Source organism: Megascapheus bottae, chromosome 13 (assembly GCF_031878675.1).
Source record: "Megascapheus bottae isolate mThoBot1 chromosome 13, mThoBot2.hap1, whole genome shotgun sequence".
Classification (NCBI taxonomy): Eukaryota; Metazoa; Chordata; class Mammalia; order Rodentia; family Geomyidae; genus Megascapheus; species Megascapheus bottae.
Genome location: NC_143521.1, coordinates 31,877,183 through 31,892,243, shown reverse-complemented (window position 1 = coordinate 31,892,243; position 15,061 = coordinate 31,877,183). Strand labels below are relative to the sequence as shown.

At 41.8% G+C, this 15,061-nt stretch overlaps 1 protein-coding gene across 2 annotated transcripts in view; it reads right to left on the bottom strand.

The window, feature by feature from the left end:
- Positions 1-15,061, bottom strand: part of Usp46 (ubiquitin specific peptidase 46) — a 61,535-nt gene that overhangs the window by 8,746 nt on the left and 37,728 nt on the right. For both annotated transcript variants that reach the window (XM_090343609.1, XM_090343610.1), the window contains exon 5: positions 6,036-6,112. In XM_090343609.1, coding sequence (XP_090199735.1) covers positions 6,036-6,112 — 77 coding nt within the window. The remainder of the gene's footprint in view (positions 1-6,035; positions 6,113-15,061) is intronic.

The window sequence follows — 15,061 nt, the reverse complement described above, 5'->3', positions numbered from 1 at the left end:
CTCAGTCCTGGGGATTCCCAGAAAGCCACAGACAGCTCCACATTAACCAGAAGCAGGTATGAAAGACCCACTGACCACAGTGAAGCTTAGACATATAGCACTGTACAGGAGTTCCTTGCCTAACCCTCTTCCCCCAGTTTCCTGTTTTATTCAGGAATATAAAAGCCCAATTTCCAAATCTGTAGGCCATAGTCATCCCTGATCTTCAGAACTCTCCTCCTCCCCCTCTCCTTCCTCTTCTTTCTCTCCCTCCTCCCCTTCTTGCTCATCTTCCTTCTCTCTGTTACTGTCACACAGGCCTTGGGCTTTCTCCTTCCTGCCCAGGAGCTCCTGGCAGCACTATTATCACAATACTGAGCTCAGTTCCCACAGGCCTCCAGACTGGCTGTTCAGCACTCAGTGGGACCTTCCCTCTTTTGCAAAGGGCTTCTGTGATTCCTAACAACAACCAACCCAGCCACCACATCACATTGTTGTTTGGTTTTCTTCCCTGTACATGTTCTCATCTGAAACCATTCTCCAGCTCATCTGATCACTAGTCTGTCTCTCTTACTGCCAGATCCCTAGATAGAAGCACTCAATAATATTTGCTCAGTCAATGAACAAAGACAGATGCAAATATAAAGTCTGAGGAAAAGCATAGAAAAGAGAAACAAACTTGAACTGGTGAGATCTAGGGCATTTGCCTAAAGAGCAATGTCCAAGTCAGGTTCTTGGCAGGCATGTATGCCATAGAGGAAACAAGAACCAGGCACAGAGGTATGGAGAGTGCACCATAAGCGTGTGACTCAGCCTCAGGTACACGCCTAAGATGCAACCTGGACCCTGTGCTCAGGAAGTCACGAACAGGACTTAGCAAAGAAACAGATGTTCAGAGGATGCTTTTGATCAATTCTACGTTGGGTAGCATTGAGGAAGGATTGGAGATAGTATGAAACAAGGAAACTATTTAGAAGGCAATTGAGCCCAACTTTCAGATTTCTAGAGTGGGTTCATAATCAAACTTGGACTTAGTCAAACTGCATAAAAGATTCAGTGAAATCTTGTGGTGGCACAGAATTGTCTGGAGTGGATGGGAAACTAGTCAATAGTTGATACCTGTGGAGATTCCTATCTGTCAAATGTCTTCACACTCCAATGTCCTTATCCAACTAAAGAACTGGAATAACCAAGGAAAACAGAATGAAAAACAAGGGGTTTGACACTCATGTACAGATTCAGACAGGTAGAATTATAGAAGTGTGTGCAGGCTGAACAAATTTAATCTCCAGATTTGAAACATTTCTGGACCAAGCATTTTTTTTAAAAAGGGGGGTTAGGGGGCTGGGAGTTTGGCCTAGTGGTAGAGTGCTTGCCTAGCATGCACGAAGACCCGGGTTCGATTCCTCGGTACCACATACATAGAAAAAAGCCAGAAGTCGTGCTGAGGCTCAAGTGGTAGAGCTGTAGCTTTGAGAAAGTCCAAGGACAGTGCTCAGGCCCTGAGCTCAAGCCCAGGACTGGCAAAAAAAAAAAAAAAAAAGATGAATTATAAAAAAAAAAAGGACATGTGAAAGGGTATCAATGTGTGGGAATTAAGGCACCATTTATCTGGCAAATATCATGTAACCCTTCTATTAATTACAAGAAAAAATATATTTAAAAAAGGGGGGGTTAGCCAGGCTTGGTGGCTCATGCCTGTAATCCTAGCTACTCAGGAGGCTGAGATCTGAGGATCAAGGTTCAAAGCCAGCCCTGGCACAAAAGAACTTGAAACTCTTATCTCCAATTAACCCCTAGAAAACGCAAAGTGAGGCTTGGCTCAAGGGTAGAGCAGTAGCTTTGAGCTGAAGAGCTCAGGGACAGCGCCCAGGCCAAGTTCAAACCCCATGACCCACAAAAAAAAAAAAAAAAGGTTAGTTAACCAGTACTTATTTACTTAAAGATTCAGTTTACAAATAAACACTATCTCACCCAGCTCCAGTTGGCTAGAAGCCTATTACCATGAGGGAAATGGTAAATGTGTGGTGACTAAGTCATCATACTGGAGTGCAGACAAGGAAAATGAAGAGAAATCAGGAAAAGGGGTTGGTACTGGCAGGAAACTGAGATAATACAGCAGGTAAGTGAGTTCAAGCCGTTAGATGCTAGGACAAAAGTGAGCCACAGAAATGCCAGGTATAGTGGTATTTATGCTGTAATCCCAGAAGTTGGAAGGCTGAGGTAGATGGATCTTGAAATTGAAACCAGCCTGGGCTATAAAGGGAAATCTTACCAAAAAAAGAGGGGAGGGAGGCGGGGAGAAAAGGTGAGCAGCAAAGGTCACCTTTTCAAGGAGAAAACAAAAAGGCAAAAAGAAAATGACAAGAAGTCTTTCTGGCACTTAGGAAAAATGATCAAAGCACAGAGATGGGGTTAAGGGGTTGATAAGAGTGTTCACCAAAGCTCCTATTTATAAGGGTCATAGTAAAAAAGCCAAGCATGGTGGTTCATACCTGTAATCCTAGCTACTCAGGAGGCTGAGAGCTGAGGATCGCAGTTCAAAGCCAGCCTGGGCACTAAAGTTTGTGAGACTTTTATCTCCAACTAACCACCAGAAAACTGGAAGTGGTGCTGTGGCTCAAGGGAGTAGCCGTGAGCTGAAGAGCTCAAGGACAGCACCCAGGCCCAGTGTTCAAGTCCCATGACTACAAAAAAGAAAAAAAAATGATCATAGTAGCCAAGTACTGGTAATTCACACCTGTTACCTTGGCCACTCCGGAGACAAAGATCCTCAAATCTCAGTTCAAAGCCATTCTGGACAAGAAAGTCTGTGACATTATCTTCAATTAACCAAAAGAGACAGAACTGGCACCAAAAAGGGGGGGGGGGTGAAAGTCATAATAGCAAACAAACATTATTTTTAAATACACTTAGGGAACAAATCTAATAAGAAATGTATGCCTTTATAAAAGAAATCATAAAATCTTTTAGAAACATATATGAAAACTTGAGTAAATGAAGAAAGACAAAAAAAAAAAAAAACCCAGAGGTCTAGCTGTGACTCAAGTGGTAAAGCACCAGCCTTGAGTGAAAAAGCTCAGGAACCGTTCCCAGGCCCTGAATTCAAGCCCCAATTACAGTACAGCACACACACACCACCACCACCACCACCAACAACAACAACAACAAAATCCACATTAACCAAGTCCCATTAAAACACAAATCACAGAAACAGATAGGTAAGCAACGGAATTGGATGTACATATATGAACTTACTAAAGAACAGAACTTTCTCAAAAGAAGTAGAAATGGATTTCCTTCCAAGATTAACTTTGAATGGAAAGAGTTTGGGGAAAATTAAAATCCTGCATTTCTCTGACACCCAGCATGAAGAGTAGCATTTGTAAATGAGAGAAAGGCAAAGGAAAGGAAGGGCGCTTTAAAAGGCAGAGTTCTTAGAGAGGAGAGTAAAGGCTCTGTGAAGGAGATGCAGAGGTGCAGGGAGGGACTCCAAAGGAAGATAAAAATACCAAGAAGGCAAGGCAAGGACAAGGAAGACAAGCAGCTAGCAAATGATAGGGCATGATTTCAAACCCCAGTATGATGAAGATGAAGACGAAGACGAAGACTAAGACGAAGAAGAGGAAGAGGAAGAGGAAGAGGATGGAAGCAGAAGAAAAAGAAAAGGAGGAGGAGGAGGAGGAGGAAGAAGGAAGAAGAAGAAGAAGAAGAAGAAGAAGAAGAAGAAGAAGAAGAAGAGGAGGAGGAGGAGGAGGAGGAGGAGGAGGAGGAGGAAGAGGAGGGAGAGAGAGAGGAAAGAAGGGAGAGAGAGGAAAGAGGAAGGAAGGAAGGAAGGAAGGGAGGGAGGGAGGGAGGGAGGGAGGGAGGGAGGAAGGGAGGAAGGGGAAATGATGTGTGTCAAGTAGTAGAGCATCAGCCTTGAGCAGAAAAAGCAAAGTAAAATCTCTAGACCATGAGTTCAAGCCACAGTACTGGCACCAAAAGGAAAAAGAAAATAAGAGAAAGGAAAGGAGAGGTGGAAGGAAGGAAGAAGAAAAGTGAGGACAGAGAGAAAGAGAAAAAGCAAAGGAAAGAAGCCAGGCACTGGTAGCTCATAATTGTAATCCTAGTTACCCATGAGGCTGAATTCTGAGAAGCATGGTTCAAAGCCAGTCAGGGTAGGAAAATCCACAAGACTCTGATCTCCAATAAATTACAAAAAAAAAAAAAAAAAGCAAAAAGTGAAGGTGTGGCTCAAGTTGTAGAACACTAGCCTTGAGGACAACCAGAAGCTCAAGATCAGACCCAGGACTGTCAAAAGAAAAAGAAAAAGGAAGGAAGGAAGAAAGAACCCAAACCCAAGAGAGATGAGGGACACAATGTTAAAGAAAATCTATAAAAAAAAAAAAGAAACAAATTAAGTTCAGAAGGAAAGGAGAACTATCATTTCCTCTCCTTTGTCTCAGATGTTTTTTAAGGAAAAGTATAGGTCAGGTGGTAGAACAACAGCCTTGAACAGAAAAGGCTAAGGGACAGTGCCTAGGCTCTGGATTCAGTCCCAGTCCCAAAACACACACACACACACACACACACACACACACACACACACACACACACACACACACACAAATAAAGTATTGTCAGTGAGTAATGCTTCCTGCCATTTTATTTTGAATATAGTGCGGGTCTCCATATTTTCCTTTCATGAAGAAATGTATGTGTTGTCTTGCAAACTGATGAATATGGAAACAGAAAGCAAGGCTACATTTTTCTATGCCACGTTTCCCAATGGCTGAAATTAGAACTAACCACTCAACCTTTCACCTGATGTATTATCTGCAGTCATTGCCCCCTCCGGGGGAGGGGGGATATGCAGTCAATGGGAAAATCTCCAGGTGGGGGGGAGGGTAAGCAGTCAATGGGAAAGAGCAAATAATGCCTCTTCCCCCTTAACCCATCCCCACATCCGTGACTTACGTTGGTATAGCCATAGCCTTAACCTTTCCCACACCCTGCAATCATAGAACCTTGGGGGAATCAAAAATGGCTTCTTCATTTGGTACAATTCCTGTGTCATAAAAGTTGTCTGCGTTGGAAACTATCTATCCATCCACTTCTTTTCATAGGCATGTTTGGAATTCATGCCATTAATAGAGTCAGAACAGAGGCCATCCTGGCATACAGTACACATATACATTGAAAATAATGAGATGACAGACTTGTTCAGGATGAGGGAAGGGGTGAGGTAGTCAAGTCTCTGGGAATGAGAAACAACCCCCAGCTCAAACAACATTCCATACCCAAGGTTATTGGTGCCAGATAACATGAGCTCCTCAAACAACTCCCCAGTCAATGGTATCTGCTTAGGACAGTACAAATCCTGTCCATCAGAAGGTTTGGTCACTCCAGCCACACTACCACCTTCACTGTCAGTCTTTCCCTAGCCTAGTTTTCTTCCTCTCAATGCATACATCATGTGTGCATTCCCAGCAGAAGGGAATGACAGGGGAGGACAGGGACTTTTGCGCTCGATCCCTCGCATTTTCTCTTGCTGAAAGAGAATGGAGAGTAGGAATCCAATCTCTGCAGCAACTCGGAGGACATGTTCAATACACAATTCAATACTCAATACCTACGATGAACCTGGACAGACACAGTTCTATTTTAGGCTCCTTAGCTTCTCTCAACACTAATGAGGAGGAAATTCCTGCCATGAATGATCGCCACAGAATACTCAAGCACCTGGAGTAATGGCAAGCACCTGTAGCCTTTGTTAACTCAATGATACAAATGAGTATACACATGAGAGGCTGAATGATGAGAGCATAAAGCACACATCTGTATTAAAGATTAAAAGTTTATTTTTTCAGTTTAGTGACTGCTCAGTGAGACTCTTCTCCAGACCACACAGGCTTACTCTGCATTTCTCGTGGGAAAGAACGAATAGAAAATAATAGGATTATATTTGTTTAACAGTAAGGAAGATTAGGTCCTGGAGGAAATACAGGATTTTATTTATCCCATTTATTTAGTAACTCAAAAGCTTAAACCACAGTGAGAATTCTTGAGCTCACCTCAGACAGTGGGTAATGGAAGTGTTTTGTTCCACATCAACAGAAAGGTCAAGAAAATCTTCATCTTTGCTACTCACCTGAAGGGAGGGGAAAAAGAGAGGTACATTAGGCACATAATACAAAGCAGACATTGTATGGCTAAAACCTTCAACACTTACTGGTTCTCCAACACTGTAACGTGGGAGGAGTCATATATGACTACGCAATCTTATGGAACCCGTTACCTGAGACATACCCCAGACATCCTAGAGTTTCGATTCAACCTCCTCTTGAATTACAATTGTGATTCAAACTCAATTTCTCTTCCTCTGTAGTCATTTTCCCCCTTGCTTCAATACAGGAAGTAGTAAACAACCATGTGACCCAGATGGCAGGATAACAGAAATGGAAAAAGGAAAAGGGTCAGAAAACCTTCCACCCAGGAGAAAAATCCCCCACCCTACGTCCAGTCCTTTGAGTTTGCTTTCTCCCTCCCATGTGTCACTGTGCAAACTATGCTGTGGCCAGGAAACCGGAGAGTCACCCCAACTACCAATCAAGCTGTCCTTTGGCCAGGAAGTGATCATCATTTGCAGTCTTCTGTCATCTGTGATAAACAATCCGCTCTGAGCTGGCCTGCAGCCCTGGCCCACACAGCCCACCCCACTGTGAACTCTGCCCAAGCCAGATCGGCCTTGGCCGTTCCTCAGCCCTCCACAGCCCTCCACGGGTCAGACCACACTCCTGCTTATCTCACTTATCACCCTGGCCGACCTAGAGCTTCCCAACAACCCTTGGCTGTGACCATCCGGCTGGGCCAGCCACAAACTGGAAAATGAAAACTACACTCTTAAAAGTATGGCAACTATGCTAGTACCCAAAATTTTGGAAATTATCTAAATGAATATTCAGAATGGTGAGCACACAACTTTGATAGTTTCATAAACACAAAAATGAGCACTGAGGGCCAAGAGTTTGGCCTAGTGGTAGAGTGCTTGCCTAGCATGCACGACGACCGGGGTTTGATTCCTCTGTACCACACACATAGGAAAAAGTCCAAAGCGGTGCTGGGACTCAAGTGGGAGAGCACTAGGCCTTGAGAAGGCCCAAGGGCAGTGCTTAGGCTGTGAGTTCAAGCTCCAGGACTGGCAGAAAAAAAAAAAGTGAGCACTGAGACACACTACCTGCCAGACACTGTCATTGCACCTTGTCAAAAGTATGATTTGGGGCCAGTTACTTATCGTCCCTATCCCTCAGTTTCCTCATCTGTAGAGACAGTAAGAGTGTCTATCTCAAAAGGTTTTTGTAAAGATGAAATTATGTATATATGTATATATATGTATACGGTGTTTTACACAATAACCATTCAAAAAGTGGAGATTTTAAATGGCTTGAAATTTTCAAAAAAATTGAAAATGGTTTATCACATGGACCCATATACTAGTAAATTAGAATGTGGGCTACATAATTATATATGTTATTTCCAATTATTTATTAAAAGGCCCTTCCTTTACAACTTTCTACCATCCAGCTTTAATTTTCTATTTATTCTTTTTGTGGTTATTCTTCCAGCTGTGGTAGATGTACTCGTGGCCCTCAATCTTCTGCCTGTTTGGTTTCTTTGCCTTTGCATGGAGTGATAAGATTTCCCACTCCTCATTCTGAGTACAGCCATGAGACTTGCCTTAGTGAGTGAGGATCTGAGGAGACATATTACAAGCAGAGGTTCTCCGATGGTAAAATTGTTCTCTTACACTTCTGTCATCACCATGGTTTCTCAGATTTAGTCTTCTGGCTCCCATACCATAAAGTCTTTGCCCCTCCCCACAGACCCTCTAAGGTAAAGGGCATCAAACCATGGACCCATTCTGTTTGTCATTCTGCACAACTCTTGCTCCACATTCATCCCCATCTGGCTGTTTATGTTCACTTGTCAGCATTTTAAGGGTATCTGTTTTTAGTTGCGAGTTATTCTGGAGGCAGAGTAGTATGCTAGAATCTCAGTTATTAACTGAACTTCTGAAAGTTCAAAAGCCAGTCTCTGAACTTGCATTTTAGTAAGAGACAGACAGATAGTAAATGAAGTAAAAAATACAGCAAATGTTAAGTGGTCATATCAGCTCCCTGTTGCTTTGCTACAACCACCCCCCAAAACCCTGAAGCTTAAATGAAACCATCAATTTCATAACCCATGAAACTGTGGATTGACTGAGGGTCAATTGATCTAAGCTGGCCTTGACTGAACTTGACTGAAATTGTGTACTTGTGGGTCAACTGGCTCATTTTGTGTCACAGATTGGCAAGGCTGTGCTTAGCAGTGGTGCCTTGTAGTTAGGACAGCTCTCCTTCTTGGCTCTGCCATCTTTTTCCTGAAAACAGCAGGCTAGCTTAACTAGTCCAGAATGGAACGTTTCTGAAAGCAACACTAACTATATGCTATCTGTTTAGCTAAACTTTAAATACATACTAGGAAAAAGAATTAGCATAAGTATACTGCAGTCTAAAAGTACTACCAAACAAAACAGATTTACTGTGTGTGTGTGTGTGTGTGTGTGTGTGTGTGTGTGTGTGTGTGTGTGCGCGCTGGTTCTGGGGCTTGAACTCAAGGAATAGGCACTATCCCTGAGCTGTTTCACTCACCACTTGAGCCACAGCTCCATTTCCAGCTTTTTGATGGCTAGTTGAAGATAAGAGCCTCATGGACTTTTCTGCCCCCAGTTGGCCCTGAACTCTGATCCTCAAATCTAAGCCTCCTGAAAAGCTAGGATTACAGGAGTGAGCCACCAGCGCCTGGCTCAAAATACATTTTAAGACAAAGTTATGATGAGAAAAATAAAAGGGGTATTTCCTAGTAAGTCAATATATCAGGAAAACAATATTATCAAACATGAAGCCCAGCCAGACAACAGTGGCTCATGTCTGTAATCCTAGCTACTCAGGAGACTGAGATTTGAGGATCACAGTTCAAAGCCACCCTGGGCACAAAAGTCTGTGAGACTCTTATCCCCAATTAACCACCAGAAAAACCAGAAGTGGCACTGTGGTGTAAGTAGTAGAGTGCTAGCCTTGAGCTGAAGAGCACAGGGACAGTGCTCAGGCCCAGATTCAAACCCTACAACTGACAAAAAAAAAAAAAAAAAAACCACAAGGCTCTGCATAGCAGATCCTCAAAAACACAGAAAGCTAGAGTGAATAGTAATCACTAATTAGAAGATTATTCTACTGATCCATGCTATATGCCTCAAAACAACATATAAAGAAAGAAGTCAGACATACTATATTTATTCTTTTTTGTGGTTCATATTCCAGCTGTGGCAGATATATTCATGGCCCTAAATCTTCACTGCTGCCTGCTCTGGTTTCTTTGTCTTCACAGCGGGGTGATAAGATTTCCCACTCCTCACTCTGAATGCATCCATGAGACCTGTCTTGGCTTGAGATCAGGTATTCACTTCCAGATATAAGGGATCTTAATGAAGTAACAATAGTTTCCAATACTGATTTATGGTGAGAGTTGCACAATATAGCAAATTACTAAAGTATCACTGATAGATGAATTTTGTGCATGTAAATTGTACCTCAACAGAGTGAAAAAGTGATAGAATTAGGAGAAATTGTTACAATCCCACATAGCTACAGGGTTTTAACAGCTTTTTCTTAGCAGTTGATTAAAAAAAAGCTGGAGGTTGGGGCCGGGAGTTTGGCCTAGTTAAAGTGCTTGCCTAGTATGCACAAAGACCCGGGTTCAATTCCTCGGTACCACATACATAGAAAAAAGCCAGAAGTGGTGCTGAGGCTCAAGTGGTAGAGCTCTAGCCTTGAGAAAGTCCAAGGACAGGGCTCAAGCCCTGAGCTCAAGCCCAGGACTGGCCAAAAAAAGCTGGAGGGAGAAAATGTCAAAGACATTAAAGATCTAGAGAACCTTATCAACTACTATACCTAATGGACAATTAAGGAATATTACACCCAACAACTACAAAATTTACCTTTTATTCAATTCAGACCTTCTCAACTTGGGAAATTTTGCTTCCAGGGACATTTAGCAATGTCTGTAGACATTTTTCATTATCACATTTTAGGGGACACTGTTGGCCTCTGAAAGGCAGAAGACAGGGGTACTGAGAAACATCTCATAGTGCTTAATACAATCCTCTCAGCAAAGAATCACCTGAACCAACATGGTCTTGAGAGCTACTCTTTAACAGAATAGTTCAGAACAGGGCAAAAAAAAAAAAAAAATACTCCAGCCCAGCACCAATCTTAGCAACTTAAGATTGAAATCTGAGAACTATGGTTCAAAGCCAGCCCAGGCTTAAAGTCCATAAGACTCCCATTTTCAATTAACCACCAAAAAGCCAGAAGTTGAGCTTTGGCTCAAATGGTAGAATGCTAATCCTGAACAAAAAAGCTCCTAGTTAGTGCCCAGTCCCTGAGTTCAAGCCCCAGGACTGGCACTAAAACATAAAAATTTCGAATATTTAAGAAAATTTAAAATTTTAGAAATTAAACGACATACAGCTTGTATATAGGCTAACCTAAAAATCTCGAGAATGTTTTTAATATTTTAAACTAATAGTAGAAAGAAAATAATATCAAAATTTGTGAGATAAGGCTAACGTCATAGTTAAAAGGAAATTTATAGCTTTGTAAATGCACATTAGTAAGCAAAATAGCAAAGACCATCTTTCCTGTTCTAATTACTACAGTCTTCATACCCAGTTCTAACATTTTGTAAGTGTCCTATAAATATTTACTAAATGAATTATTTGACTAAACAAAACTCCGGCAAACCAATGTCTAAAAGTGATCACTGGCATCTGAGAAACAGAAATATAGAATTTCTTTTTTAATATATAATTTTAAATATATTCTTCTTTAAAAATAATCTACAAGGATTATAATTTTTTAATTAGTAAAATTTATTCTTAATCTAAACAGTCTTTCTCTGGGAGAGAAAATGAAAAGTATATGACCAATTGGAATCCCACAGAAATTAGCCCTGATCTGATGATATCTAAAAACTCTTGCGTAACGAAGGGAGAGGTGAAGAAAGCATTCCCATTGGATGGAATCTTTTCTATATGTAATGGCTTCAGAGAGAGCGAGAGAGGGTGCAGATCACATTAACTAAATGAGGGAAACAAATGTGGCTTTCTCAATTCCAAATGCAACCTGCGTCCAGAATTACAGTGACAAAGGATTGCTCATGTAAGTTAACACCTACAGGGAATGTTGAAACATGACACAACCTTTCCATCTGGACTTTTTTCTCTCTCCCTGCCCAGAATGATAGTCACAGCCAAAAGCCATGAGCAATCAAGCAATGATCTTTGAAAGATTCCCTGCCACCCTGGAAGAAGGAGTTGTTTGGGGTTTTGTTGTCATTGTTGTTGTTGCTTTGTTTTCTTTCTCTTTTCCAAGAAAGCTGCCACGAAAGAAAAGCATGTTGTTCCCACACGTAAGGATCCAGTCTAAGGAAAAGTACAGCTTGTCTCCAAGGCAACATATATCACAAGAGATTCATTCCAATACTCTCAGCAAGAACAAGCTGCACCCTTACTCTCCTTTCTCTCTGCTCCCTAACTCTAAGCATGGAGGTCCTCACCAATAAATAAATAATAAATAAATAAATAAATAAATAAGCTTCCTGTTTAAAAACAGTAGAAGACATGCTACTTGCTCTTCATTTTAAAGCAATTATTTATGAATCAATTCATAGGATATATAAGCCTTTCATATAAAGCTTAAGTGTTGCTAGGTTCTTGACTAATTAGTTATATTCAAACATCCTCCTAAATTCCCAGAGTCCTTCCTGGGTTAATGGAAAAAAAATGGGTCGTACAGAAATGATACCTCCTCAACCTGGAGGAGGTTGTACCTGGATGGGAAGAGTGGGGGCCCCCTGCCTGTTGGGCCCCTCATCTCCTGAGTAAGTGGGCATAGTGCCCCCTCTACCTTCTACCAGAGAAGCTGGCAGGTTAATCTACACCTCTATAAACAAGGCCAGCATAGGGCTATAAAATTGGTACTTAATAAAGTACTTCTTGAAAGCAAGTGAGAAGCACTGAAAACAAAGATTCACAAGAGCAACAACTCGTTGAAATAAAAGGGGGAGGGCATTAAAATAAACAACAACCAAATTAAGCTCCAAATGGCCTCCTAAATTTTATGAAGAGAACAAAGAAAAAACAAACGAAACACTGGACTAGAATTAATAAGTATAAGAAGAATCCCAAGCCCCAACACTGAAGTACCTTTATCAAGGTCATCTGAAACATTCATCCCTGCATTACCCCTTCAAACAGTCTCTCCAAATCTAATACAGAATGAAATTGTCTCCATAAATACCGCAGTTTGACATTTACACTGCAAATCATAAGCAGCATTCACAAAGGGTGAGACCCAGGGAAAAAGAATCACTGTTTTCTGAAACAAAACTGAAGACTGGCACAAAGGTTTTCTACAACTGCGGGAACAGGGGGTGGAGTGAGGCTGGGACAAAGACAAGGTGCCCTCCAGGGGCCAATTTGCTGCTCAGGATCTAGGGCACTTTAATCCCACTGTGAGATTTCATAAATGTGGGTTTTAACAATTCAGACTGAAGCTGCCTGCCCGAGGCAGAGCCCTTCCTCAAAGACCCATCCAGGAGACTCTCATATCAGGTCCTCTTTAAGGCTAAGTCCTAGACATTTTACTGTAAGGAAAGACTGCAGGCAATGCATTTTCTTAGAAAGTGGATAGCTTTCTAACAATTAGAGCTATCTAAAAATGGAATGTATCCTTAAGAGATTGAGTTTCCTGCCTCTGGACAGGGTCTGATGGATCCTGAGAAACAACTAGCTAAGACATCACTGAAGGGACACAGACACTGGTTTAAAAAAAAAAAAAAAAAAAGAAGGATTAGATGATTCCTAGGGTCCCAGTTGAGAAGCCAAGAAAATGGAGGGATGTAACTTCAATATATGTGTATGTATGCACATACACATATGTATAGAGAGATATATATCTAAAACATAAATATACAGTATGGATATAAACTATATATATACTATATTCTTGTCTCAGATTATCTAATCACTTCATGGGGGAAAAATGAAGGCTTTTTAAAAATTGTTCTGTCTTCCAATAAGACATACCCACCCACTGCCATCCATTTTTGCAAGCCAAATAGAAACAGAATCCCATTATAACCAACACTAAAACACGACTCAAAAATTGTGACGGAATCTTTGGACATAGGCTTTGTGTCTGAGTCTGTGAGAATCTTCCAGGAAATAACTGACTTGGTAGAACTTTCTGTGGGCATAATTACTTGATGCAGTATTTACTTTGGTGGGGATCAGTTGACCTGTTTATAAGCAAAGGAAAAAACTATAAATGCCACTGGAGCCTATCATTAGAGTCATCCTGAAATTCTACACCAAATACTGGCAAGATGGATATAGGAACAATATCCATTTCAAAGATAATGTGAAAGCATGAGAGCAGCTGCAAGATGAGCTACAGGTTTCCTGACTACAAATGCGGTAACCTGATATGCTCCATTGTTCTGGTCTCTCTGGGATAAGCTCATGGAGTCCACTATGCCTCTCCTCCACAGGGTTTTGTGATCATAATTACATAGCTCCTTATCCCCCATGTTGTCAATATCTGTCTCTATGGTGGAAGTTCCAGAAAAGCAAGGCTTTCACTGTCTCCTCAGTGGCTCCTCCTTTTACATGGCAGAACGACACAGGTGTGTACAGGGGACAGCAGACAGTCATTGAATATAATATTGGCTGGGGATGCAGCTCAGTGGTAGAGTGGCTTGACTAGCATGTGCAAGGCCTGGGGGGGGGGGCAATGCCCAGTATGGGGGGAATAGAAGAAGAAAACAAGGAGGAGGAAGAAAAGGAAGAGGAGGAGGACACTTACATTGTCACTAGATAACCAAACATAATGACAGATGAGAATGTGGAGTAACAAGAACGCTCACACACCAGGAATTGGTGGCTCACCTGTAATGTGAGCTACTCACGAGGCTGAGATGGAAGGATTGCAGTTTGAAGCCAGCCAAGACAAAAAAAGTCTTTGGGTCTCTTATCTACAATTAACCAACAAAAAGTGGGAAGTAGAACTATAATTCAAGTGGTAGATCACCGGCCTTGTACAAGAAAGCCAAGTGAGAGCCTAGAGGTAGAGTGCTTGCCTAGCATGCATGAAGCCCTAGGTTTGATTCCTCGGTACCACATACTCAGAAAAAGCCAGAAGTGGTGCTGTGGCTCAAGTGGCAGGGTGCTAGTCTTGAGCAAAAAGTATCCAAGGGACAGTGCCCAGGCCCTGAGTTCAAGTCCCAGTTCTCACATACTCACACTCACACACAAAATTAGAAGAAGGAGGAGGAGGAGGAAGAGGAGGAGGCGAGGAGGAGGAGGAGGAGGGGAGGAGGGGGAGGGGGAGGAGGAGAAGAAGGAAGAAGGAGGAAGGAAGAAGGAAGAAGAAGGAAGAAGGAAGAAGAAGGAAGAAGAAGAAGAAGAAGAAGAAGGAGGAGGAGGAGGAGGAGGAGGAGGAGGAGGAGGAGGAGGAGGAGGAGGAGGAGGAGGAGAAGAAGAAAAGAATTTCCTAGCAGAGGATCATGATAGCTCAAAAGCTATGTACATATGGCCATATAAGATGAGACTAAGTAAAATGAACTCTAGGATATGGAAACAGGCTTATCTTTGTAATTGTTGTTCTCAATGTACTATGTGAAGTTCTTTCTTTTCTCTTTTTTTCCCCCTTAAAGTTTATCTCATGTTGTTACTGTATCTGAATTTGTTACTGGGTATATTATATATACATTTATTTGTTTATTTAAAATAGGGAAGGGATGGGAAAAACAAGATGACTGGGACGGGTAGGGGGAGGAAAAGTGGGAGAAAAACATGAGAAGGGGTATCAATGTTTAAGAAGTAATACACCCATTACCTGATGATTGTAACTGTAACCCCTCTATACATTACCCTGACAATAAAATACAAAAGAAGGAAGAGGAGGAGGAAGAGGAGGAGGAGGAGGAGAGGAGGAGG